The sequence below is a fragment of the Stegostoma tigrinum genome, chromosome 29 (assembly GCF_030684315.1).
Source record: "Stegostoma tigrinum isolate sSteTig4 chromosome 29, sSteTig4.hap1, whole genome shotgun sequence".
NCBI classification, from domain to species: Eukaryota; Metazoa; Chordata; class Chondrichthyes; order Orectolobiformes; family Stegostomatidae; genus Stegostoma; species Stegostoma tigrinum.
In genome coordinates, this window is record NC_081382.1 from 46,232,999 (window position 1) to 46,260,741 (window position 27,743).

The window sequence follows — 27,743 nt, forward strand, 5'->3', positions numbered from 1 at the left end:
CAAATTTGAAAAAGATTGAACAGGGAAATTATGGAGATAACCAATGTTAAAATCAAGGGGCAGTTAAAAGAGGAAGCCAAGAAATTTGACAGAATGTGACAGTTTGGGTGAGGGTTGCAGTCAGTGAGAAGGAGAGGCTAGATTTAGCACGAGAGAGAGAGTTATGCAGACAGTTAGTGTGATAGAGATCAAAGGGTGTATGAATGGCATTGTACTTGTGCAAGAGATTAGAAAGTTAAGCAGGAACGTTTCGGAAATTATAATTTGAATTTTGTGATAACACATGTGGGTGAAGGAAACACTGGAGCATGAGGAGGACAGAAACATAGAGTTTGATATTTGTGTCCATGCTTGCTCTCTGCAGCACAGCTTACTGAGAGGTGAGGGAGTTGCTGGAGGGAGAGGACATTGCTGGAGGAGAGGAAATTGCTGGGGAGAGAGAGGGTGATGAGGTTGCTGAAGGAGAAAGTGTTGATGGAGATGGTCAGAACTGGTAGAGGCAAAGAAAGTTGCTGGATACAGAGGAAGATGGAGTTGCTGGAGACTAAGGGGATTGCCAGAAGAAAAGTTGTTGCTGGAAGGAAATGGTGAGAATTGCCAAAAACCAAGTAAGTTGTGGAGGGAGAGGATGAGGGACCTGCTGTATCCCTTAGTGGATCAGATTCCACTCAATGGTTGAGTAGGCAACAATAGTGAAACATAAAAGGATTTTTGTCTAAGTTCATTGAAACATGACAATTAAATGAAGAGAATATTTCTTGTTACATGATTCCTGTATTTCACCTTTAATTATGTTTGCAGCTCGGGCTTACAGTTTGACATGGCATTGACAGGTTATTATAAATTGATTCACTAGCCCTACAACTGCTTGCCCAGAATTTCACTTCAGGTTGTTGACACAGTAGATACAATATATAAGTTACATTAGACACAATCTCCAGATATAATGCAATGATGTTTAGAAGGTCTCTGATCCTTTATGAATATTTAGAGTTTGAAATCTTTTTCCAAAGCAGGGTTTTGATGTTGTTTAATAGCAAAGAATGATGAACCTCCATCTGCCTTGCCAACCCATTCAGTCTTGTACAGATCTGGAGGTGTTTCTGTAATTCATCTCTGAAATCATTGGGTGCCCCATATAACAGGTACTCCTGTAGTAAGCCACAAATCTTGGCCAGATTTGGTTGTATCAGTTCGGTATTGCATTGCTTCACTAGTTTGTCACAGGTTGCTGTACAATCTTTCCCGTGTGTGCAGTCAATGTTATGCTCACAATGGCGTCCTTTATAGAATCCTTTAAGCGTCATTTCTGTCACCACCATCCTTAAGTTCACCATTTTAAAATCATACTTGTCATTGTAGCCAATATTACCTGGGTCCGTGTCACAAATGTAAAAGCTGCCATATGTGCCATGAAAAATTTCCTCCACAAATTCCAAGAGACCAATGGTAATTTCTGCTCTCTGTGGCCATGCTGGAGCAAACCATTGGTTCAGGCTCTTCTGTACTAATGAGGGCAAAGCTACGTCAAGGAAACGTGGCAGCTTGAGGCTGTAAAGTGAGTGGTATAGGATCTTCTCGGTAACATACAGGTCTCCACAGTAGCCCAGCAACTGCGCTGTATGTTCCTTTTCATGCAGAGAAACAATCAGTAAAAACTCATTGAGCTGAAGTAAGGCCCAAATGGATTTTGCTTCAGCTAAGGAAACCTTGTTGTCCTGGTTGATATCTGCCATGCTGATTATTCTGTTGACAAGATTTCCAAGTGATTGCTGATCTCCAAGACTAGACTGAAAAAATGAGAATGTTATGAATGTCAGCAATATTGGAATCCTGCATAAAGCCCCAGGATCAATACAGCTGAAAGGTAAGCACAGAATTGGGGAAATTTGGTGAGTGTGTGATTCTCTGATAAAGAACAGATGGGAAGTACAGACATTTTAATAGTTTGAAACTGCAAGCCAATGGCATTTAATAGTTAATCAGCTGTAAGTAGTTGTCTGTCCTAGCTATCAATTATGGTAGCTGGCATTTGTTAGAACAGTTGATGTCCAAGGAGATGACAGGTTATCCAGAATGTGGAGGAATGTAGTATTAGGTTAAAATCAAATCAAACAAAGAGCAATATAGGACAGGAACAGGCCATGTGTCCCACCAAGATGGTGCTGACATGTTACCTTGATAAAATAAAAACCTTTTGCTTCTACACAGTCCAAACCACTCTATTCCCTGCCTATACATGTATCTTCAAGATGCCTCTTAAACATTCCTATTGTAACCACCTCCTCAGGCAATGCATTCCAAACACTTACTACTCTCTGGGTAAAATAGTTGACTCTCACATCTCCTTTACTTGTTTCAACCTAAATCTATGTCCCTGTGTAATTGGCATTTCTAGCGGAGGAAAAATCTGACTATCCATTCTATCCATAGCTTGCATAATTTTGTAAACCTTTATCAGGTCGCTGCTCATCTTTCAGCATTCAAGTGCAAACAAACCAAATTTGACCAACTTCTCCTCACTGCTAATGCCCTCCAAACCAGGCAACATCCTGGTAAACAAAAACAGAAATTTCTGGAAAAACTCACCACATCTGACAGCATCTTTGGAGAGAAAGCAGAGTTAATGTTTCAGGTCCAGTTACCCTTCTTCAGAACTGAACCAGTTAACTCTACTTTCTCTCCACAGATGCTGCCAGACCTGCTGAGTTTTTCCCAACAATTTCTGTTTTTGTTTCTGATATCAGCACCCATAGTTCTTCCAGTTTTTTTGTTTAACATCTTGGTAAAACTTTTTGGTACCATCTCCAAAGCCTCCACATCCTTCTGGTAGTGTATTCACCAAATTCAAAATTTGGTCTAACTAAAGTTCTACACAGCTGCGCATGGCTTGCCATTTTTATACTTGATGTCCCAACCCATGAAGGCAAGCTTGCCATATAGTTTCCTGACCACCTTATCCATTTGTGTTGCCACTTGCAGGGAACTGTGGACTTATACACTTCGATCACTCTATATGTTGATGTTACTCAAGGTTCTGCTATTTACTATATACTTCCCTCCTATAGCAGACCTTCCAACATACCTTACCTCATATTGTTCGGATTAGACTTCATCTGGCCATTTCTCTGCCCAAGATTTCAGCCTACCTGTGTCTTGCTGTATCCTCTGTCAGTCCTCCTTACTATCTCAGCTCTCCCAATCTTTGCATCGTCTACAAACTTACTAATCAGGACACCTACATTCTCCTCCAAATCATTTATACATGTTACAAACAACAGAGATCCCAGCATTCAGCCCTGCAGAACACCACTGGTCAAAGATTTCCAGTCAGAAAAACACCCTTCCCCCACTACTGCCTGTCTTCTATGACTAAGCCAGTTTTGTATCCATCTTACCGACTCACTGCGGATCCCATGTGCCTTCATCCTTTATATCAACCTGCCACGAGGAACCTTGTTAAAGGTCTTGCTAAAGTCCATACAGACATCATCTAGCACCCTGCCCTCATCAATGATCTTTGTCACTTCCTCAAAAAACTCAATATGGTGTTGAGATAGAAGATCAGCCATGAACATACTGCAGGGCTGCGTGGCCTACTCCTGCTCATAATCTTTCATTCCCATTTTGAGGCAGAAGACAAAGTCAGCAGAGAAAAAGTGGAAGCTTGATGCCTACTCCAGGGGTACATACTAACAGTCTAACTTCAGTCAAAGTGGCTGAAGATACACAGTATTTTTCTTCTCATGTTGTTTCTTTTTACTACTTTCTCCCTAACAGCAATCTTTCCCAAAACAATGTCCAATTCTGAGCTCCACACAGAAGGGCACTAACTGAAGATTCAAGGATCTTAATGAGGAGTAATGAACATTGAATTAAAATGTGTCCATAAATTTAAACCTTGACAATATGAATGTGGGGAGATGGACTGTGGCAATCAGCTGCTGATTTCACAGCCTGCAAGAAAAATTAAAGTCATAATCCTCACTGGGATCAGATTTGGGTGGGGAGTTGGGGGAATGGGGTTGCAGGTTCTTCTGGGAGTAAAGAAGATTCACCCTGTATGCATCCTGGAAGCAGTTGGGACCATGCGGGGTTTCGGCAAGTGTTGCCAAAGAGTTCAGTGATGTTCAGGGGAAAGAGAATTGTTGGGGGGTGGGTGGGGGTATGATGGTTGCAGTTCAGGGGAGGAGCAGGGGCAGGGTGTTCATTGGGAGTTATTCACTCAGAGGGGTGAGACATTCACTGGGCAAAGGTTGCAAAGAAAGGGGTTGGGGATTTATAATGAAATACTGTTGAACCAACCTTCAAGAATGTCAACAACATCTCCTTGAATTCATCCATTGAGGTCCCTCTGGTTGGTTTGTCAAACAATATAAGGTCCTTCCGAGGTAATGTCTCAGGATTGAGATCCATTCTGAAGGCTTCTTCTATCCCACACTTAATAATAACCTCCTTATTTCTCCAGATTCCACCATAAACCTGAGGGGGTAAAACATTGGCAACATGATGAGGGATATAGACAGAGTTGATGGTCGTTATCTTTTCTCCAAAATGAGGAATTTTAAGATTAGGACGCACATTTTCAAGGTGAGGGGAGGGAGATTTGAAAAAGACATGAGGCAATTTTTTTTATATAGAGGGTCGTTCACATGTGGAATGGACTTTCTGACAAAGTGGTGGATGTGGGTACAGTTACAACATTTAAAAGCTATTTGGATGGATACATCAATATGAAAGATAAATGAGACTAGTTTAGTTTGGGATTATGTTCAGCATGGACTGGTTGGACTGATGGGTCTGTTTCTGTGCTGTATGACTATGACTCTATGACTATGACACAACAAACTGGATTGGCTAATGTGCTTTCCTCTTGAGCTCCCAAATTTGCATTTTGTTACAACATTTGGTATCTGTATTTATTAGTTTTTGTTTCTCAATGCCAGCTCCTGTGATTCGGGGAGTTACTGGATGATGAAAAAACCAAAGCTCATTTAGTTTACTTTCTACCATCCTAGTCATCATCTGATACACTGATAATGGGGTTATTGACTAATTATACTGATCAAACTCTGTTCATGAATCAACAACAGGGCCAAATATTATCCAAGGAAATCTCAGGCCTGCTCAAGCTTGGGGAGATGAAGCAGAGACTGGGTGACTGTCTTGCAGAACGCCTAATTTCTGTCTTCAAAAATGATCCTGAGCTTTATGTTGCCTGTCACTTCAACACACTACTGTGTTCCCTGGACAACATCTCTGTCTCTGGCCTGCTACAGTGCTGCAGTGCAGTTCAGAGTAAACTGGAAGAACTGCTTACATCTTCTGCTTCGGGACTTTGCAACCTTCAGAACTCAATATCAAGTTCAAAAACTTTAGTGTCTAAGCATCTTCTCCCAGGTCCATCTCCCAACACCTACACACCAGGCCTTATGATCACATGGACTGCTACCACACCATCCCATTAGCAGCTATTGATTCTCCCAGGATGACTTTTATCCATTCCTCCATGGCAATGGCCTAGTGTATCACTAGCCTATTAATTCATAGACCAGTCAATGTTCTGGGGAACGGGTTTGAATCTCATTAAGGCAGATGGTAAAATGTGAATTCAATCAATTCTGGAATTAAGAATCTAATGATGACCATGAAGCCATTGTCGATTGGCGGAAAATCCCATCTGGTTCTCTGACATCCTTTTGGAAAGGAAACTGCTATCCCTCCCTGGTCTGATCTACATGTAGCTCTAGACCCAAAGCAGTGTGGTTGATTGTCAACTGTCCTCTGGGCAAATAGGGATGGACAATGAATGGTGGCCTGTCCAGCGACACTTGCATCCTGTGAATGGAATATTTTTTAAAAGTTCCTTTTTCTGTCCAATTGTTGTTCCCTTTCTCTGGGCTTCATCCCTACATATCGTTTACTCCTCCCCACATACATATTGTAAATCCGTGAGGGAATCAGAGTTAATGTGATAATGGGAACTGCAGATGCTGGAGAATCCAAGATAATAAAGTGTGAAGCTGGATGAACACAGCAGGCCAAGCAGCATCTCAGGAGCACAAAAGCTGATGTTTCGGGCCGAGAACCTTCATCAGAGAGGGGGATGGGGTGAGGGTTCTGGAATAAATAGGGAGAGACGGGGAGGCGGACCGAACATGGAGAGAAAAGAAGATAGGTGGGGAGGTAGGGAGGGGATAGGTCAGTCCAGGGAAGATGGACAGGTCAAGGAGGTGGGATGAGGTTAGTAGGTAGGAAATGGAGGTGCGGCTTGGGGTGGGAGGAAGGGATGGGTGAGAGGAAGAACAGGTTAGGGAGGCAGAGACAGGCTGGGCTGGTTTTGGGATGCAGTGGGGGGAGGGGAAGAGCTGAGCTGGTTGTGTGGTGCAGTAGGGGGAGGGGACGAATCAGAATTTGCAGGGTAAAAACAGTAAAGTTGAGTTTAGGATGACCAGATCAGCCATTGAATGGTGGAGCAGATTTGATGGTCCAAATAGCCTGCTTCAGCTCCTACATCTTATGGTCTTATATGTGCCAATGCTTTTCTAGCTACAATCAGTTCTGAAGAATGGTCACTAGACCTGAACCATTTCATTCCGTGGATGCTGCCAGACCTGCTGAGTTTTCCCAGCAATTTCTGTTTTTATATCTGCAAGGCACAAATCAGGAGTGTGATGGAATACTCCCCACTTGCCTGGATGAGTGCAGCCCCAACAACACCATCTAGGACAAAGCAATCCGTTGATTGGCACCATATCCACAAACATCCACTGATTCCACGACCGACACTCAGTAGCAGCAGTGTGTACTATCTATAAGATACACTGCAGAAATTCACCAAAGATGCTGAGACTGCACCTTCCAAATTCAAAACCACTTCCATTTAGAATGACAAAGACAGCAGATACATAGAAACACCAGCCCCTGCAAGTTTCCCTCCAAGCCACTCACCATCCTGACTTAAAGGCAGTAAGTGTAACACTACTCTTTATGAAGAGATGAAAAGGGAGAATGGAGAATTACAAATTTGTTAGTCTGACCTGTGGTAAGAAAAATGTTCAAATGCATTATAATAAATGTAGTAACTGAACATTTCAAATAAAATGGTAAAACTGGGCGGATGGATTTCAGAAAGGGAAGTTGGGTTTGACAAACTTGAATTTTTGGAGCAAGTTACTTGCTGCATGAACAAATGAGAACCAGTGGATGTAGTGTACTTGGATTTTCAGAAGGGTGCTGTACTGTAAAGGAGGTTAGCAAATAAAATTACAGCACGTGGGATTGGGGAATACACTGGTCTGGATTGAGAATTGATTAGTGGACAGAGGGCAGACAATAGGAGCAAATGGGTCATTCTCAGGATGGCAGGCTGATACGAGTGGGTTCCACAGTGATCAGTGCTGTGGCCACAATCTCAATCAATGATTACAATGTGGGGAGAAATTGTTATATCTCTAAATTTCCCAAGCTGGCTGGGAACGTAAGTGGTGAGAAGGGTGCAAGGAGAATTCAAACAGACCTGGGCAGGCGGATAAAATAGGCTAGAACATTGGAGATAGTATATAATGTGAATAATTATGAAACATAAACGCGGAATTTTCTTAAATGGTGAGATGGTTGGGAAGTGTCTAAAGGCACTTGGGTGTCCTTGTCAATGAAAGTTATAATGTAGTTGAAAGTAGCAACTATGAAGCCAAATCATATCCTAGCCTTCATTTCAAAGGGGTTTGAAATTCAGGAGTAAAGTTGTCTCGCTGCAGTTGTATAGATCATTAGTAAGACCTCCCTCGGAGTATTGTGTGCAGTTTTGGTCTGCTCATGTAAGGAAGGATATAGTTGCCAGATAGGAAATGCCCAAAGTCAAATATGTAGACCAGGTACTGAAAGCAAAAGGTCATCACTCAAATTCCTAAAAGGTGAGTGTTCCAGCAGTGATACCACCAGGTACAAAAGCATTGCAACGATTTATTGGAATAATCAACTCTTTTGTAAAATTCTTGTCCAATTTGTCTTTGATGAACTATTCAGCCAGCTAAATGCCAATGACATGCAGTGATATTGGGGCACAGAAAAAAGCAGCATCCAAACAGTCTAAAAGATAGTGATAGCAATGCCAGAGCTGAAATACTTTAACAGAAATGATGCGGTTACCCCACATTGTGACAACACTTGGAGCAACTGTCATGCAGCAAGGAAATTGGGTTGTATTTGCATCCAGGGGACTAACACATATGAAACAAAGCAATACTCAGACTGAGAAAGAATGCCTGGCCACTGCCTTTACAGACACTTTCAAAAATACCCACTTGGAAAAGAAAGTGACAGGGAACTCCGACTATAAGCCACTTCAAAGCATTTTCCTCAGGCTACTGCTACTGTCTTCCAAAGTATCTGGAAAGAATGTAACTCTGGTTTCAGTGAGATCATCTGGTCATGACGTGCAAGCAAGGGGAAAATATGTATATTGCTGAGCAGCACTCACTGTGTAGAAAGTAGAGCATGCTGTAACAGATCCAATATGGAATTACAACTCGACAGGCTTTGGAAATCATCAACTCAGTACAGACATTAAAATGAATGTCTTACTTAAATCAAGCAAAATGCCCAAGATCCAACTTGCCAAGTTTTACAAGAAGTAGAGATGAAAGGATGGTCTGAAAACATTAAGGAAACTCCTTGAATCACAAAACCATATTGGGAATATAAAGATTCACTGGCATGTATAGAGACAATAGAGGCAGACTCCTAAGGAATTAAACATAGATCATAACACAGAATTACACCCACCATGTCTGTGCCAACCATGATGCCACTCTAAACTAATCCCATCTGCCTACACGGTCTATATCTCTCTATTCCCTACCAATTCATGTGTCTGTCTAAACGCCTCCTAAACGTTGCTATCGTATCTGCTTCAAACACCTCCCTTGGCAGCACATTCCAGGCACCTTCCACCCTCTATGTAAAAAAAATCTGTTTGCATCTCTCTTTAAACTTTTCATCTCTTACCTAAACTTACACCTCCCAGTATTTGACATTCCCAACTGAGAAAAACTCGGACTATCCACCCTGTACATACCTCACATAATTTTATAGACTTCTATCAGGTCGCCCCTTAGCCTCTGACACTCCAGTGAAAACAATCCAAGTTTGTCCAATCTCTCGTAGCTAACACACTCCAATCCAGGCTCCCTGGTAAACCTAAATAAAAACTGAAAGAACGACGGATGCTGTAAATCGGGAACAAAAACAGAAGTTGCTGGAAAATCTCAGCAGGTCCGGCAGCATCTGTGAAGAAAATATCAGAGTTAATGTTTTGGGTCCGGTGACCAAAGGGATTTTGAACCTGGTGGACTTTGAACCTGGTAAATCTCTTTGCACTCTCTACAAAGTCTCCACATCCCTTCTACAATGTGGTGATCAGAACTGCACACAATGCTCCAAATGTGATCAGAGATAACGGGAACTGCAGATCCTGGAGAATCCAAGATAACAAAGTGTGGGACTGGATGAACACAGCAGGCCAAGCAGCATCTCAGGAGCACAAAAGCTGACGTTTCGGGCCTAGACCCTAGGCCCGAAAGGTCAGCTTTTGTGCTCCTAAGATGCTGTTTGGCCTGCTGTGTTCATCCAGCCCCACACTTTGTTATCTTGCATTCTCTAAATGTGACCTTAACTAAAGTCTTAAACAGCTGCAAAATGACTTGCCAACTTTTATATTCAGTACATAGAACATAGAACATTACAGCACAGTACAGGCCCTTCGGCCTTTGATGTTGTGCCGACCTGTCGTACCAATCTGAAGCCCAACTAACCTACACTATTACTTCAACTGATGAATGGAAATATGCCATATACCTTCTTTAACACTGAAACAACTTGCGTGGCCACTTTCAGGGAGGTATGGACTTGGATTATAATCATCTTCTAGGGTCCTGCCATTTAATGTTTACTTTCGCCTTGCAACTGACCTTCCTAAATGTATCAACTCACACTTTTCCGGATCAAACTCCATTTGCCATTTCTCTGCCCAACTTTCCAACCAATCTACATCCTGCTGTATCCTATGATAACCTTCCTCACTTTCCACAACTCCACCAATTTTTGTGTCATTTGTAAACTTACTAATCAGACCAGCTACAGTTTCATCCAAATCATTGATTACAAACAGCAGGGATCCCAGCACTGATATCTGCGGAACACTGGTCATCGACCTCCAGTCAGAAAAACACCCCTCCACAACTATCTTCTGTCCTTGATGCCAAACCAATTATATATCCAATTTGCCAACTCACCGTGGATTTTGTGCGACTTAATCTTTTGGACCAGACGACCGCGAGGGACCTTGCCAAATGCATTGGTAAAATCCATGTAGACAACATCCACTGCCCTCTCCTCAACATTTATCTTTGGCACTTACTCAAAAATTCAATCAAATTTGTCCCTAATAAATCAATTCTCCTCCAAATGCGAGTAAATCTTGTCCCTAAGAATTTTCTCTAATAATTTCCCTACCACTAACAAAAGGGTCACCAGCATATAATTTCCCGGATTATTCCTGTTGCCCTTCTTAAACAAAGGACATCATTGGCTACTCGCCAATGTTCTGGGACCTTGACTGAGGCTAAAGAGGATACAAAGATCTCTGTCAAGTCCCTAGTAATGTCCTCCCTTGCCTCCTTCTATATTCTCCGAAAAATCCCATCAGGCCCTGGGGACTGAGCTACTTTAATATTTTTCAAGACACCCAACACTTCCAGCTTCTTAATATCAACCTGCATCAGAACATCCAGATACCCCTCCCTAATATCATAGAAAAGGGCTAAATGTCCCACTCCAAAATGGGAGTACAGCTCCTGTGCTATAGATCGTCAGCTTCGAACACTTCTCTTTTTCTCGTCCCCTCCCCCCAACTTTGTTCATATCACCTTGTCCTGCGTTTGGTCAGCATCAGAAGCAGCAACAGCCCAGTGCGCTGACCTCGGGCAGTTCCGAGCCAGGCCCAGTGCACAGACCTCAGGCTGTCCCGATCCAGGCCCAGTGCACTGACTTCGGGCGGTTCCAAGCCAGCCCAGTGCGCTAACCTCAGACGGTCCCGAGCCAGGCCCAGTGCATTGACCTCGGGCTGTCCCAAGCCAGACCCAATGCACAGACCTCAGGCTGTCCCGATCCAGGCCCAGTGCACTGACCTTGGGCGGTTCCAAGCCAGGCCCAGTGTACTGACCTCGGGCTGTCCCGAGCCAGGTCCAGTGCACTGACCTCGGACTGTCCCGAACCAGGCCCAGTGCACTGACCCTGGGGAGTCCCAAGCAAGGCCCAGTGCACTGACCTAGGGCGGTACCGAGCCAGGCCCAGTGCACAGACCTCGGGCTGTCCCGAGTTAGAACCAGGGCACTGATCTTGGGCAGTCCCGAGCCAGGCCCAGTGCACTGAGCTCAGGCTGTCCCGAGCCAGGCCCAGTGCACAGACCTCAGGCTGTCCCGAGCCAGGCCCAGTGCACAGACCTCAGGCATTCCCAGCGCAGAGGAGAATGGGTGCAGTGCAGACGTCACGTGAACCCCTACTTACTTTTCTGGTGAAAACACAGGACCTGAAATTGGCGGCTGCCATTTCAGCAGAAGCAACATAGGCCTGGCAACAAAAGATGGCACCTGAGGATCGAAGACTTTGTTGTTGGTTTGAGCCAGCGCAGGTGGCAGTGAGGTGTTGTGGAAGGGTGTCATGGCAACGTGGATGAGGTTGGCCCACCGGTGAGAGACATTTGTTGATCCAGAGCAGGCAGCAGTGAGGCTATGGCGGAGGAGAATCAGTAAAGATGGCATCTGAGGATTGGCAACTTCGATGTTGTTGGGTCCAGTGTAAATGTTGGTGAAGCAGTGGCAGAAGGATAGCAATGTTGAAGCCACTGATGGTGATAAGCTGGCTCAGGACAGATGAACCCTTTTCAAACTGTATCTTTCGTTTTTTTTCCTTATTCTTAAATTATTCAAAATGGTGCCATATCACAGTGACAAACAAAAGATTTTAACTGTATTTGATTGTATTCTTACCCCAAAATACATGTTATGTAAAATCAAAAATATCAAAATCTATCTTTCTCCTTGGTGAATGCCAATATGAAATACTTGTTAAGGATTTCACACACTTCCCCTGGGTCCACACACAAATTCCTTCCTGCGTCCTTGCCAAAGACATTTCATGGCCGCTTGTAGCTCTCCTATTTCCTTGTTTAATTTCTGCTTTCTTTGTACTCTTTGTTTGATTTCAACTTCCTAAACCTTACATGTATTTCTTACTTCTTTTTAACTGAATTTTTAATGTTTCTTGTCAACCAAGGCCCCCAAATCTTACCATCCTTCTTTCATCCTCAAATACAGGTCCTAAATTCTGATTATTTGACCTTTAAAAGATTCTCACATGTCCAAAGTGGATTTACCCTCAAATAGCTGCCCAATCTAATTTCTTTGGTTCCTGTTTACTACTGTTATAATTAGCCTTCCCCCAATTTCGCACTTTCACTGTTGGAATAGTCTTATCCTTATTCATAGCTATCTTAAGACTGACAGAATTATGATCACTGTTCACAAGATGCTTTCCCACTGAGACTTCCATCACCTGGTCAAGCTCATTTCCCAATATGAGATCTAATGTGGCCCCTTCCCTAGCTGGATTCTCTACACGTTTTTTTTTCAAGAAACCCCCCCAATGCACTTAACAAATTCTGCCCATCCAAGTCCCTGCCACTAAGGGAATTCCAGTAAAAACTGGGGAAGTTGAAATAACCCACCACAACAACCCTGTTCTTTTAACACCTTTCCATGATCTGCTTATGTATCTGTTCTTCTATCCTTCGCTAGCTATTAAGAGGCCTATTGTGTAATCCCATCATAGAGATTTCAACTTTCTTATTCCTAGGTTCTACCCATATTGTCTCATTGGATGCACCTTTCAAGATATCCTCTCCTAGTGCAGCTGTGACATTCTCCTTAATCAGTAATACAACCCCTCAAACCTTTTACATCCTTCTGTATCACAGCTAAGATATCTAAATCCTGGAACATTGAGCTGCCAATCCTGCCTATCTCTCAATCAAGTTTCTGCAATAGCTACAAAGTTATAGCCCCTTAGACTTACTTGACTTAATCTCTACTTTCTTTTCAAACACTCCACATGGTGACCTACTGCTTTGGTTCCCAGCCTGTGCCACACTCACAGCAAGCCTCCCAAGTGGCACCACCAGGTCTCCCTGCAAGAATATTAGTGTCCCTTCGGTTTAGGTGCAACCTGTTTTTTGTACAGCTCCACCTGCTCTGGAAGAGATCCCAGTGACCCAGACATCAGAAACCCTCCCTCTTCCACCAGCTCTTTAGCCACGCACTCAACTGTATTCTCATCCTATTTGTGACCTCACTAGCACTCGACACAAGAAGTAATCCTGAGATTACAACCCTAGAGGTTCTGCCTTTCAACTTGCTCCCTAAATCCCAAAAATCCCTTTGCAGGAATTCATCTCTCTTGCTGCATATGTCTTTATTGAGTTTATGTGGAAAAATGTGAAGTAATGCATTTCAGAGAGTTGCCACTCTACCAGAAAGATGCAGTGGCTTTGGAGAGGGTACAGAAGGATGTTGCCTGGTATGGAGGGCATTAGCTATGGAGAGAGGTTGGAGAAACTTGGGTTGTTCTCACTGGAACAACGGAGGTTGAGGGGTGTCCCTCTGATTGGGGCGTACAAGATTATGAAGGGCATGGACAGACTGTACAGTCAGAAGCTTTTTCCCAGGGTATAAGAGTCAGTTACCAGCGGCCATGGGTTCAAGGTGGAAGGGGCAAGGTTTATAGGTGATGTGCGAGGCAGGTTTTTTTTAAACAGAGGGTGGTGGGTGCCTGGAACTTGCTGCCAGGGGAGGTAGTGGAAGCAGATACGATAGTGATTTATAAAGGGGATCTTGACAAATACACGACTAGGATGGGAATAGAGGGATACAGTCCCCGGAAGGGTAGAGGGTTTTAGTTGTGATGAGCAGCATGTCAGTGCAGGCTTGGAGGGCCAGAGGGCCAGTTCCTGTACTGTAATCTTCTTTGTTCTTTGTTCTTAATTCCGATATGGACCATGAATTTGAGCTTCACCCCACCTGCTAACTTTCAGAATATCATTTGCTCACTCAGAGACATCCATGGCCCTGGCAATATCCTGGACTCTGTGCCCAGGAAACACCTGTCTGTGCCCCTGACTATACAGTCTTCTATCACCACCATTCTCCAATATTTCAACTCTCCCTGCTGTACGGCATATACTAAATCACTGAAAGCCACCATGGAACTGAGTCAAGTTTGAAAAATCTAAGATAAGTACTCTTCTGGCCACACCTGAGCAATAAAATCAAGAACCACATGAGTCAGTGCGTTGCTTGCAATGAATATCAAGTCATGTAGGTTCAGAAGCCAGGTCTAACACTGTGACTTCACAGACAGAGCATGGATGAAGCTGTGAAGAGGCCTCTTCACTCTCATAGCAGCTGATTATCTTGCCATTGTCTAGTATTATTCTGACTATATGAGAGGAAACCAGCTGCCTAAATGACTCTGCAGAGATTGTAGAATGCCTGAACGCACACTTCAACTGTTGTAATATTCCTGACATTGTGATGAGTGACAATGTATTTCAGTTCACAAGGAATAGATATAACCACTTGATAAAGTGAAGAGAAATTCAATTAGAAAAGTATCAAAATCACAAAAAAACTGAGCAAACCCAGGAGAGCTGTATAGAAAGCAATCCTCAGTGATAAAACACACCTGTTGAAGACGTACAGAATCATCAAGTACAAAGAATAATGTCATGCTGCACCCAAACTGCTCTTCAATTAGCAAAGACATTACTGAAGTCAGAAGTAGTTGCAGGCATGGGTGACAAAATCAAGGTGAAACATTTCAGCAAAACTGTCAAATCATTGCCAGAGTTGAGCATTGGAAGGTACAAATCTTCATTACTCTCAACAAGAGTCAGCCCAATGCTGAGGATGACAAGATACATTATTGCAGCCGCAGGGACATACACAAAGCTGGAGAACCTGTTCCTCAACTCCAAATGCCTGAATACGAAGATGTGAACTCATTACCTGCACAAACCACAAATAAACCACCAAGTCCCAGAGTTTCCCAGCAGCCCAACAACCGAATTGGAACACCAATAAATTACCGTGGAGACAAGTGACACAAGATTGATACTCCCTGGAGAAGGCATATCACCCAGATGAACAAGGCACAGCTATACCATTAAAGAGCCAGTACGATTTTGAGACTGCGTGGCACAATATGTGCAGAGACTGACGGGAATAATGAACTGCTGATGCTTAATAACAGTCGTGCTCATAGATGGTAACTTAGGGGACTCACAGTGTAGATGATAATGTATAGAAATTTTTTTGTGTTTTTTGTATGAGAAAGGCGTCAGGATGGAAATGTGTCTCTTGGTTTGACATTGTTGCGGGATGTCCACCATAAGGCACTGCCTGCAGGCAGCCTCCCAGTTCAATTAAATACAAGCACAAACCAGACTGTTTTCCTATCAGCTTGCAACTAAATGTTGAACTTTGCCAGTGACACTCAAGTCTCTTAAACAAACAAAAATCTAATATTCTCGAAAATAGCTTTTGTACAAAAATTACAATAACATTTTCTTGAAATGTATAATTTCCTGGGCTTTGGTACTTCTCTGGTTCAAATGTTCATAGCTCACTGCACAAGAAAGTCACATCTTAACTGTACATTCAACTTTTCACTCCTAAGTTTACTCTACTGTCCAGAAATCCAGAAGCCAATTTCACTCCATGAAGTTTTGTTGAGACAGCATTACAGAGCTAACATTGTTCATAGAGACTTCAAGTTCTGAGCTGTGATGAAGAGCTGCTTAAATTAATATTTTTTACTGCTCAAGTTTAAGCTGCACTGAAAGATGGTGAAATGTTGCTTATGACCTGATGGCCGCACATTTTGTCTGTACTTGAACACTTGCTTCAGGGGCCCTAAAAATTACAAGCTGCAACACATAAACCACTTCACAAACACTAAGCATGGAATTGCCAAAAGATCAAGTACCTGATGCATTGGGCTCGATGACAGGCATTGTTGGAACAACAGCGTTTTTTCCTCACACAAGTCCTTGCAGGCAGACCCAGAAATGATCCCTTTCTTATAACGATCACACTGGGGGGATAAAATTAAACTCTGCAAATTACAGTACATTAAATAACTGTTCCCCAAATCAACAAAAGGAAGATTCCAGATTCATAACATGTTCAGATTCTTCATACTTACAATTATCATCTGACAGATGTGACCTCGGCACAATTCTGAGTAGGACGAGTAGTGCACGTACAGTCCCCAACTTCCCAGCAGGAGTCCCAACCACAGCAAGAATAGGTACTTCATTTTAACACCAGGGAGACGCTTCTTTCAAAAACACACAAAGGTTTTAGTTGTAAATACCAAACATGAAACTATACTTCTTTCCATTAGCAATTAAAGTAATGATAACAAGTGACATTCATTCCATATTGGCCCAAGGCAAGGAATTTCTCCCGTAATCTTCCCCTGTCCATCTCATGAATGACATAGCTGAGCTGTTGGAGTCTTTCTCAGTGAATCGTACAGTAAGGCACAGCTGGTCCCACTGTGGAGATTTTGCAGCTTCAGAAACTCTGGCACCAATTTTCAAAGTCAGCTAAAGACCAAGACAGATTGCTCACTGTCTCAGACTGCAGGACTCAACCCTGAAGCTGTATCAGAAGCTTCTGGAGTTAGTAGTAGATTGGAAGTGGACAGAGAGGAGTTGTTTTTCCTGCTGATTGTCACAGGAGGCCATTTCAACAGAGCCAGCTGGTCTGAATTCACATTGCAGCATGGGTCAGTGCCGTATCCTGAATGGGACATTCAGTAGTGTAGAAAGAAGTCCAGTGATTTTCTGTGCTCCACAAAGTGCCACCATTTTCTCTCTGCTAACTGCCACTCACAGAGTGAATGTTCATTCTTACTCTGCCACTGCACATACATCGCGCCAAGGCTCATGGAATAACAGTTCTCAATATCGCATGCCTCATGTTAACTCATCAGCCTTCACCCACCACTAATCTTTCCAGCCTTTTAAGCTTTCAGCTCACTGCCTCTCTTCATGCATCACTGTGCTCTTGCAGCTAAAATCAAATATAGACAGTGCTGGAGAAATTCAGTAGGTCTGGCAGATTCTACGGAGAGAGAAACAGAGTGAACATTCCGAGTCCATGGTTCACTCTGTTTCTCTCTCAGTAGGTGCTACCAGACATTCTGAGTTTTTCTCCAACACTGTTTTTATTTCAGTATTCACAGTATTTTGCTTTTATTATGCTCTTGCAGCTACTTGCTTCATTATCAATCCCACTCTCTGTCTTATCTGCCCCCCACCACCTGGACTGACTCCACAATAGCCCAACTTACCGACCTGTAATTCCCAGCCTGTTTGGGCTTGACCTGCAGGACTGACCGTGGCCCAATCCCAGCACTTGCAAATCTCCAGATTCATGTAGGACCAAGTGCTTTTCTGAGCATGTGTGGATGGGATGAGCCCTTTGACTGATGTGGTGGTACCCCATGACTAAATGTAGTCTTCCTTCACCATACTGAGGTCTCTTTCCCTTTGACTTTCACATAACACCATTTGTATAAAGCACATTCAGTCTGTTTTCTGCACAAACTGCTGGCCAACGCTGCAGCTTTTACATTGATATAACACGATGCTACATATCAACTGGTTTAGCCCCATCTGACTGACAGATGACTGTTTAGTTCTCCCCACTATCACAAACTGCCAGCACACTCTCTACGTTAAAATGAAAGCTAAACAGGAGCCTGAAACTGAGTACCAAAGCCCTTCCACATTAAGAAAGGAATGTGAATGAAGCAGAAACTAGCAGCCTATAAATAAGCAGTCAAGTGAGTGAACATAAGTCATCAATTCATGAGATACAACCTGCATGAGTGCCAAAGTCTGTTGTATAGATGCATTAAATGCATTTGTGCCCTCAGTGGTTAGCACTGCAGCCTCACAGCGCCAAGGACCCGGGCTCGATTCCAGCCTCGGGTGACTGTCTGTGTGGAGTTTGAACATTCTCCCCGTGTCTGCGTGGGTTTCCTTTGGGGGCACTGGTTTCTTCCCACAGTCCAAAGATGCACAGGCTAGGTGGATTGGCCATGCTAAATTGCCTGTAGTGTTCAGGGATGATTAGGTTAGGTGGGTTAGACATGGGAAATGCAGGATAGGGAAATGCGTCTGGGTGAGATGTTCTTCAGAGGAGTGGTGTGGACTTGTTGGGCTGAATGGCCTGTTTCCACACTGTAGGAATCCTATGACTCTAGAAACATACAAGTTGTACATAACCTTGAACTCCAAAGTGTTGAAGGTCTGAAGTGGTCTCTGAGTTGATCCGAGGGCAAATGGGATGATGTGGTGAGGCAGGTAGTTTGTTGGCACTGATGTGTTGATGAAGGATCGATGAGGGTGGTCATCATAGAGCATGCTGCAATGTTGTTCTGAAGAAGCAGTTGCATGAGGACCAGGACATGAATTCAGCAAGTTGCAGATGTCAAGTACCCACTTTGTTTCACCTGCCGGGGATTTCCACCGTCTAATTTCTTGGCAGAAGAAAGAAAAATTGGATTTGCAATGGAGTAAGCTGAGTTGGGGCTTTAATGAGATGAAATGTATGGATATAAGGTAGTCACCACTCAAGGTAAGATTCTGAAGATGGAGTTCAAGGCTTGAGGGAAAAATAACAAAAAACCTTTCTCTACATCAAGAATATGTTACTTTCCATCTCACCTAATTTGTCACAATCCTCACCATTACTGTCAGCATTACTCTCACCATTACCCTAGTTAACATTGTACCATACTCTTGTCAATATCTCTCATGTCTTTCACCATTAGTCTTGACAATGCTTTCACCAATACTACCACTATTATTCTTGCCATTACTCCTACCAATTATCTCACCAGTACTCTCATTAATTCACCTGCATGAGGTTCACCATTATTCTAGCCGATATTGTCACTAACACTGTTGCTATTACTCTTGCCAATTCTCTCACCAATAATGTCACCAACGCTTTCACCAAAAGTATAGCCATGACTCTTCAACAATACGGTTACCTTTACTCTTGCCATCACACTCATCATTAGTCATTCCAATACTTTCACCAATGTTCTCAAAAATACTCTCAATGATAACTTCAACAATACTCTCCCCCAGACTCTCATCATTAATCTTGCCAAATCTCTCACAATTACTTTCCCCAACATTATCACCAATAATTTTGGCAATACTGTCATCATTACTTTTGCCAATACCCTCACCAAGAGTTTCATCCCATTACCCTTGCCAATACTCTCACTATTAGTATTGCTAATACACTCGCCATTACTCTCACCTTGAGTGTAACCAAGACAATTGCTGATACTCTTGCTAATACCCTCATGATTACTCTTGTCATTACACTCGCTAACACTTTTGCAAATATTCTCATCAATCATCTCACCAATACTCTTGCCAATATTCTCACCAGTACTGTGTCAATACTCTTAACAATACTCTCATCATTACTGTTGCCATTACACTCACCAATACTCTCGCCAATGCTCTAGACATTACTCCATCAATACTCTCACCATTACTCTTGTTATTTTTCTAGTCACACCAAGGAGGAGATAATGTCAGTGTTTCCACTGCCGAGGGCAACATTAGTCGTAGAGCAGTGAGTTCCTGTGGTTGCAGGGAAAAGTGTCGGGTGTGCATAAAGGTGGGGAGGGAAAAATGTCTTTGGTGTTGGGGTCAGATTGCAGATGGTGGAAGTGTTGGAGGATGATGCGTTGGATCCGGAGGTCGGGGGGGGGATTAGTGCGGACGAGGGCGATTCTCTTTTAGTGGTTATTTGCAGGTTCAGGGTGTGAAGAATGAGTCGCGGGAAATGTGGGAGACACGGTCAAAGGTGTTCTTGACCACTGAGGGGGGTGGGGATGTTGCGGTCCTTGAAAAACGAGGACATCTGAGATGTACGGGAGTGGAATGCCTCATCCTAGGAGCAGATATAGCAGAGGCGAAGGAATTGGGAATAGGGGATGACATTTTTGCAGGAAGGTGGGTGGGAGGAAGTGTATTCTAGGTAGCTGTGAGAGTCGGTGGGCTTGAAATGAATATCGGTTTCCAGGTGGTTGCCAGAGATGGAAATAGAGAGGTTCAGGAAGGAGAGAGAGGTATCAGATGGTCCAGGTGAACTTAAGGTTGGGATGCAAGGTGTTAGTGATGTGGATGAACTGTTTGAGCTCTGAGGATCCAACGCAGTATCCTCCAACACTTCCGCCATCAGTAATCCGACCCCACCACCAAAGACATTTTTCCCTCACCACCCCTATCTGCCTACCGGAGGGACCACTCTCTCTGGGACTCCCTTCTCTGCTCCACACTCCCCTCTAGCCCCACCACACCCGGTACTTTTCCCTGCAGCCACAGGAAGTCCTACATCTGCCCCCTCACTCCCACCCCAGACCCTAAGATGACTTTCCACATCAAGCAGATGTTCACCTGCACATTGGCCAATGTGGTATACTGTATTCGCTGTTCCCGGTGCGGCTTCCTCTATATTGGGGAAACCAAGCGGAGGCTTGGGGACCACTTTGCGGAACATCTACGCTCAGTTTGCACTAAACAACTGCAGCCCCCAAGTCACGAACCATTTTAACTCCCCCTCCCATTCCTCGGGCGACATGTCCATCCTCCTGCAGTGCCATAACGGTGCCACCCAAAGGTTGAAGGAACAGCAACTCATATTCCACTTGGGAACCCTGCAGCCTACTGGTATCAATGTGGACTTCACCAGCTTCAAAATCTCCCCTCCCCCCACTGCATCCCAAAACCAGCCCAGCTTGTCCCCCCCTCCCTAACCTGTTCTTCCTCCCACCTATCCCCTCCTCCCACCTCAAGCCCCACCCTCATCTCCTGCCTACTAACCTCATCCCATCCCCTTGACCTGTCCGTCCTCCCTGGACTGACCTATCGCCTCCCTACCTCCCCACCTACACTCACCTTTACAGGCTCCAACTCTTTGACTTGTCTGTCTCCTCAGCACCTTTCTTCTCCTCTATCATCTTCTATCCACCTCCCCTTTCTCCCTATTTATTTCAGAACCTCCTTCCCCTCCTCCATTTCTGAAGAAGGGTCTAGGCCCGAAACGTCATCCTTCCTGCTCCCCTGATGCTGCCTGTGTTCATCCAGCTCCACACTGTGTTATGTCAGATTCTCCAGCATCTGCAGTTCCTACTATCTCTGACCAACACTGACACTGGCCTGTATTTAACAAGAACTGCTGTATATTATAAATAAGTAAATTCTAGTCACAAGTAAACAACTATTGGTTATCAATAATTGGCTCTGCTAGTTAAAACTTTAATCCCATGTTAAAGCACCTCCAGAGACAGACACAGATATCGGCAAACAAAGAAAAAACCTTGGTTTTATTGGTAGAGGGAAAAAATGCAGGGAAACAGTTCAAAAGTACTGACTACAGGGTTTCCTGAGATGATCCTTTTGGTTTGCCAGAATTTTCTGTTCTTCAACATCTTTTCATAGAACCATAAAATCATACAGTACAGGGAGGCCCTTCAGCCCATTGATTCTGTACCATCAAAGCTAGGCTATATCTACTCTATTTCCATTTTTCAGCAGTAGGCCTATAGCCTTGAATGTTGTGACATTTCAAGTACTCAGCCAAATACCTTTTAAAGGTTGTGAGCTTTCCTGCCTCAACCATCCTCCAGGCAATGCATCCCAGATTCCCATCACTCTTTGGATGAAAACAACTTTCCTCAAATACCCTCTAAACTTCTTACCTTTCACCTCAACAGTGTGCCCTCAAGTTATTGGCCCTTCAACTAGAGGACCCTGGTTATCCTGGATCTCATGTGCTTTTACCTTCCTTATCAGTCTCCCATGTGGGACTTGTCAAAGGCTTTACTGAAATCCATATTCAACACATCAACTGCACAATTCTCATCTACACTCTTGGTCATTTCCCCTAAAAATTCTATCAAATTTGTTGAACATGACTGCCCTCTGACAAAGCAATGCTGATTAGCCCCAATTAAACCTCTTTAGATGGAGAGTAATTGTCTCCTTGAGAATTTTCTCTAATTGTTCCCTACTCTTGATATGAGATTCACTGGTCTGTAATTGCAGGGTTTATCTCTACAAACTTTCTTGAAAAATGGATCAACATGAGGCTGTCCTCAATCCTTTGGCACCTCCTCTGTGACCAGAAAGGAATTAAAAATTTTGGTCAGGGACCAGTGACTTTCTGCCTCATCTCCAATAGCAGCCTGCAATACAACTCATCCTGACCTGGGGATTTGTCCTCTTGTAAGCCTGCCAAAACCTCCAATAACTCCCTATGTCAACCTCATAGTCCATCTTCCTGAATTCTGTACCTACATTCTTCTTCTCCTGATTAAAGACAGATTGCGAAGTATTCATTCAACAATACCAGTATACTCAGGCTCTACACACAAATTTTCCCCTTGGTTCCTAGTAGGCCCCATTTTTTCTTGGGTATTCTCTTCACCTTGAAATACTAGGATAGAAATCTTGCGATTCTCCCTGACCTTGTCTGCCAGTGCTTTTTCATGCCCTTTCCACACTTTCATAATTGTTTTCTTATACTCCCACCCCCGCACTTTCTATCATTGATTTGCTCCTTTTGTGCTTGTTAAATGTCTCTCTTTCCCTTTTTATCTGGTCTTGAATATTTCAATAAAATCCAGAGTTCTCGGATTTGGTTCTGACGTTACATCCTAAAGGGAACATGTTGGGTCTGTACTCTTGCCATTTTGTTTCTGAATGCCCCCAGCCTCACTGTTCTGCTTTGGATTTAGTCAGAAGTCACTGTTCTGAGTCTTCTTTAGACAGATCCTGCTTCATTTTAATAAAACCTGCCTTCCATAAATCCAAAACAATGTTTGCAGCCCTTTTCCTCATTTCCATAACAAACTTAAAATGTATGATGCCACGGTCACTATCACTAAAATGCTTCCCCACTGCTACCTCAAACATCTGTCCAGCTTCATTCCCACAATTTGTTCCAGTACTGCGCTAGTCCTTGTTGGACCATCTACATGTTGATATAAAAAGCTCTCCTCTATGCATTTCAAGAAACCTGACCTCTCTAAACTATAATTATCCTAATTAAAGTGGGGAAGTTGAAATCAGTCTCCTCCAGTGGTCACCTGCATTACAGATGCCAGCTTTCAGCCAATTCAATTCACTCCATGTGATGTCAAGAAGCCAAGGAGAGATGATGCCCTAATGGTATTATCACTCGAGTATTAATCCAGAGACGCAGATAATGTTCTGGGACACAGGCTTGAATCTCACCATGGAAGATGGTGGAAATTGAATCCAATCAAAAGAGTCTGGAATTAAGAGTTTACTAGTGGCCATGAATCCATTGTCAATTGTCGGAAAAACCCATCTGGTTTACTAATGAGTTTTGGGGAAGGAACTCTCTCATCTTTGCCTGGTCTAGCCTAAATATGACACCAGACCTAAAGCAATGTGGTTGACTCTTAACTACCCTCTGGGGCAGTTAGAGATAGGCAATAAATACTGGCCTGGCCAGTGATGCCCTCATCTCATGAGTGAATAAAAAATGTTTGAGATAATAGATGCTGCAAACGCCCTGACAACATTCCCGTAATAATACTCCAGAACTCGCTGCTTCCCTAGCCAAGTTCTTCCCGTACAGTTACAGCACTAGCATCTACTCAACAACGTGGAAAATTGCCCACATATGTCCTGTACATAAAAAACAGCAAAAACCCAACACGGGCAATTACCACCCCATCTGCCGATCATACTCTCGACCATCAGTAAAGTGATGGAAGGTGTCAGTAACAGAGCTATGAAGCAGCACTTGCTCAGTAATAATCTGCTCAGTGACGCCCAGTTTGGGTTCTACCAGGGCCACTCAGCTCCTGACCTCACTACAGCCTCAGTTCAAACCTGGTCAAAAGAGCTGAATTCCAGAAGTGAGGTGAGAGTGACAGCCCTTGATATCAAGGAGCCCTGGCAAAACTGGAAGCAATGGGTATTGGGGGCAAATGCTCCAGTCGTTGGGGTCATACCTGACACATAGAAAGATGGTTGTGGTTATGGGAGGTCAGTCATCCAGCTCCAGGACATCTCTGCCGGAGTTCCTCAGGGGAGTGTTTTAGGCCCAACCATCTTCAGCTTCTTCATCTATGACCCTTCCTTCATCATAAGGTCAGAAACGGGGATGTTCGCCAATGTTAGCACAATGTTCAGCACCATTCGTGACTCCTCAGGCACTGAAGCAGTCCATGTTCACATGCAACAAGATCTGGGCAATATCCAGGCTGGGGGCTGACAAGTGACATTTGCAGTACACAAATGCCAGGCTATGACCATCACCACTAAGAGACAATCTAATCGCCACCTATTGACATTCAATGGTGTTACCATCACTGATTCCCCACTATCAACATCCTGGGGGTTACCATTGACCAGAAACTCAACTGGACTCACCACATAAACACAGTGGCTACAAGAGCAGGTCAGAAGCTGGGAATACTGCAGTGAGTAACTCATCTCCTCACTCATCAAAGCCTGTCCACCATCTACAAGGCACAAGTCAGGAGTGTGATGGTTTATTCCCCACTTGCTTGGATGAGTGCAGCCCCAGCAACACTTAAGAAGCTTGACACCATCCAAGACAAAGCAGCCTGCTTGATTGGCACAACATCCACTGCCTCCAGCACCAATGCTCAGCAGCAGCAGTGTGTACTACCTACAAGATGCACTGCAGAAATTCACCAAAGATCCTTAGACAGCACCTTCCAAACCCATGACCACTTCCATCTTTGAAGGGCATGGGCAGCACATACATGGAAGTACCACTCCCTGCAAGTTCCCCTTTCTGACATGGAAATATATTGCCATTCCTTCACTCTCACTGGATCAAAATCCTGGACTTCCCCACCACGCCCCCCCCCATGGCATTGTGGGTCAACGTACGGCACAGGGAATGCAGCGGTTCAAGAAGGCAGCTCCCTACCACCTTCTCAATGCAACAAAAGATGGGCAATAAATGCTGGCCAGCCAGCAATGCTCATTTCCCACAAATGAAAAAAAAACAAATATAATAACCCTATCATTGCCTTCAGACACCTCAGTGAAATGTTTAAAAATTTGCTCCACAATGACCTGCTGATTGTTTGGGTATCTATAATAGACTCCTTTCAGTGTGACTACTCCCTTTTTATTCCTAAATTCTACACACAGAAACAAAGAAACTAGGAGCAGGAGTGGGCCATTTGGCCCTTCAAGTCTGCTGCACCATTCACGATGGACATGCCTGATTATCCAACTGAATAGCCTGTTCTTGCTTTGCCCCCAAAGCCTTTCATCCCTTTAGCCCCAAGTGCTATATCCAATGCCTTCTTGAAATCGTACAATTGTTTGGCCTTGACTACTTTCAGTGACAGTGAATTCTACAGCCTCATCACCGTCTGAGTGAATACATTTCTCCTCACCTCAGTCCTAAAGGGTTCATCCGATATCCTTAGGTTGTAACCCCTGCAACAGGACTCCACTGCCATTGGGAACATCCTTTGTGCAAATACTGTGTCTGGCCCTGTTAGAATTTTATAGGTTCCTATGAGTACCCTACTGATTCAACCTCTCATACATCAGTCCTGCCACCCTGAGTCTGGTAAACCTTTGCTGCTCTCTCAGTTAAAGAGATCAGTCCTGCACACAACATTCCAGGTGAGGTCTCACCAAAGCTTGTAAAACCTGAGCAAGACATTACTGCAGGCCTGCAGCCTCACATTTTATTATCTTGGAATTCTCCAGCATCTGCAGCTCCCATTATCTCCAAGACATTACTGCCCCTGTACTCAAATCTTGTTACTATGAAGGCCAACAAACCATCACTTGCCTCATGCTTGGTTTCAGTGACTGCTATCTGTGGTCATCTGATCTCAATACACATTCCTCTCTCTCGTTTAATAGCCATTTAGACAATAGTCTGCCTTTCTGTTTTTGCTCCCAAAGTGGATCATCTCACATTTATCCACATTATACTGCATCAGCCGTACATCTGCCCACTCACTCAACACACTGAAGCATCTCCGCATCCTCCTCACAACTCACCCTCCCACCCAGCTTTGTGTCATCTGCAATCTTGGAGATAATACATCGAGTTCCCTCACGTAGATCATTAATAGAGATATTGTGAATAGTTGGGGTCCAAGCACTGATCCTTGCAGATCCCAATAATCACTGCCTGCCACTCTGAAAACGCCCTGTTTATTCCTACTTATTGTTTCTGTCTGCCCAAAGGGTCTCTATCCACCGCCCCACCCAGGCCCAGTGCCACAGTCCTGGTTTCCTGTGTGACCAGGCTTAAGGCTGAAGGCTGTGGTTGGGATCGCGGTAGTGCCCAGAGCCCGGGCTGTGCAGCTCTCGGCTCGTTCTCTTTGTGCATCAGTAGAGCCAGTGAGGCCGCACGGATCCAGTGAGAGAGAGAGAGAGGGATATCGCTGGCATTTAGCCCCGGCCCCGGAGCGCAGTCACTCTCCGCATTGCGGGAGCCGGGAGGCCGCCAGCCCCGGCCTTTCCGCTCCCCAGTCCCCGGGGGGGCCCGGTACCTGCAAGCCCCTGGAGAAGGGGCAGGAAAGCAGCAATCTCCGCGCTCGGGCTTTCATCCTCCGACAAACCGACAGCATCCCCCTGAACCGGAGCAGCCGCCTCTACGGATCCCTTTCAACTCCTGGATGCAGCTGTTCGCTGCTGGGGCATCAGCGGGCGGCGCCCGGTCCCGGTGTCACTCCCAGAGCCCGGTCCCGGTGTAACTCCCAGCGCCTGGTCCCAATGTAACCCCCAGCACCCGGTCCCGGTGTAACCCCCAGCACCCGGTCCCGGTGTAACCCCCAGTGCCCAGTCCCGGTGTAACCCCCAGCACCCGGTCCCGGTGTAACCCCCAGTGCCCAGTCCCGGTGTAACCCCCAGCACCCGGTTACGGTGTAACCCTCAGTGCCCGGTTGCAGTGTAACCCCTGATGTAACCCCCAGTGCCCGGTCCTGGTGTATATCCCGGTGTAACTCCCAGCACCTGGTCCCGGTGTAACTCCCGGTGTAACTGCCGGTGTAACTCCCAGCTCCTGGTCCCGGTGTAAGTCCCGGTGTAACTCCCAGCCTCCGATCCCGGTGTAACTCCCAGCGCCCTGTCCCGGTGTAACTCCCAGCACCTGGTCCCGGTGTTACCCCCAGTGCCCGGTTCCGGTGTAACTCCCAGTGTAACCCCCAGCGCCTGGTCCCGGTGTAACTCCCAGCGCCCTGTCCCAGTGTAATTCCGGGTGTAACCCCCAGCGCCCGGTCCCGGTGTAATTCCCAGTGTAACTCCCAGCGCCTGGTCCCGGTGTAACCTCCAGCTCCCGGTCCCGGTGTAACTGCTGGTGTAACTCCCAGTGCCTGGTCCCGGTGTAACCCCCAGCACCCGGTTCCGGTGTAACCCTCAGTGCCCGGTCGCAGTGTAACCCCTGATGTAACCCCCAGCGCCCGGTCCTGGTGTATATCCCGGTGTAAGCCCCAGCGCCTGGTCCCAGTGTAACTCCCGGTGTAACTCCCACCTCCTGGTCCCG

At 44.8% G+C, this 27,743-nt stretch overlaps 1 protein-coding gene across 8 annotated transcripts; it reads right to left on the minus strand.

Moving 5' to 3' along the window:
* Positions 1 to 778: 778 nt before the first annotated feature.
* Positions 779 to 27,291, minus strand: dipk1b (divergent protein kinase domain 1B). Of its 8 annotated transcripts, none has more exons than XM_048558995.2 (5): positions 27,215 to 27,291; positions 16,321 to 16,455; positions 16,102 to 16,230; positions 4,306 to 4,482; positions 779 to 1,790 (listed from the first exon to the last, which is right to left on the minus strand). In XM_048558995.2, the coding sequence occupies exons 2-5, from the start codon at positions 16,432 to 16,434 to the stop codon at positions 978 to 980; spliced, it is 1,233 nt and encodes a 410-aa protein (XP_048414952.1). In that variant the 5' UTR covers positions 16,435 to 16,455; positions 27,215 to 27,291; the 3' UTR covers positions 779 to 977. The 8 variants fall into 8 exon arrangements, with proteins under 8 accessions (XP_048414952.1, XP_059494184.1, XP_048414947.1 ...); XM_059638201.1 differs by having other exon boundaries at positions 16,321 to 16,452; positions 27,215 to 27,230; XM_048558990.2 differs by lacking the exon at positions 27,215 to 27,291 and adding an exon at positions 26,752 to 26,979 and having other exon boundaries at positions 16,321 to 16,452.
* Between the last annotated feature and the right edge of the window lie 452 nt (positions 27,292 to 27,743).

What these genes read in the sequence shown, in the direction of transcription:
- dipk1b (XM_048558993.2), bottom strand. Translation starts at nt 18,145, where the DNA reads ATGTTCAAACTCCACACAGACAGTCACCCGAGGCTGGAATCGAGCCCG. An exon ending in AGACTTTGGCACTCATGCAG is followed by an intron (nt 16,456 to 18,007) that starts GTTGTATCTCAT and finishes TGTTTTTGAAAG; the next exon opens with AAGCGTCTCCCTGGTGTTAA. An exon ending in CATCGAGCCCAATGCATCAG is followed by an intron (nt 4,483 to 16,101) that starts GTACTTGATCTT and finishes TTACCCCCTCAG; the next exon opens with GTTTATGGTGGAATCTGGAG.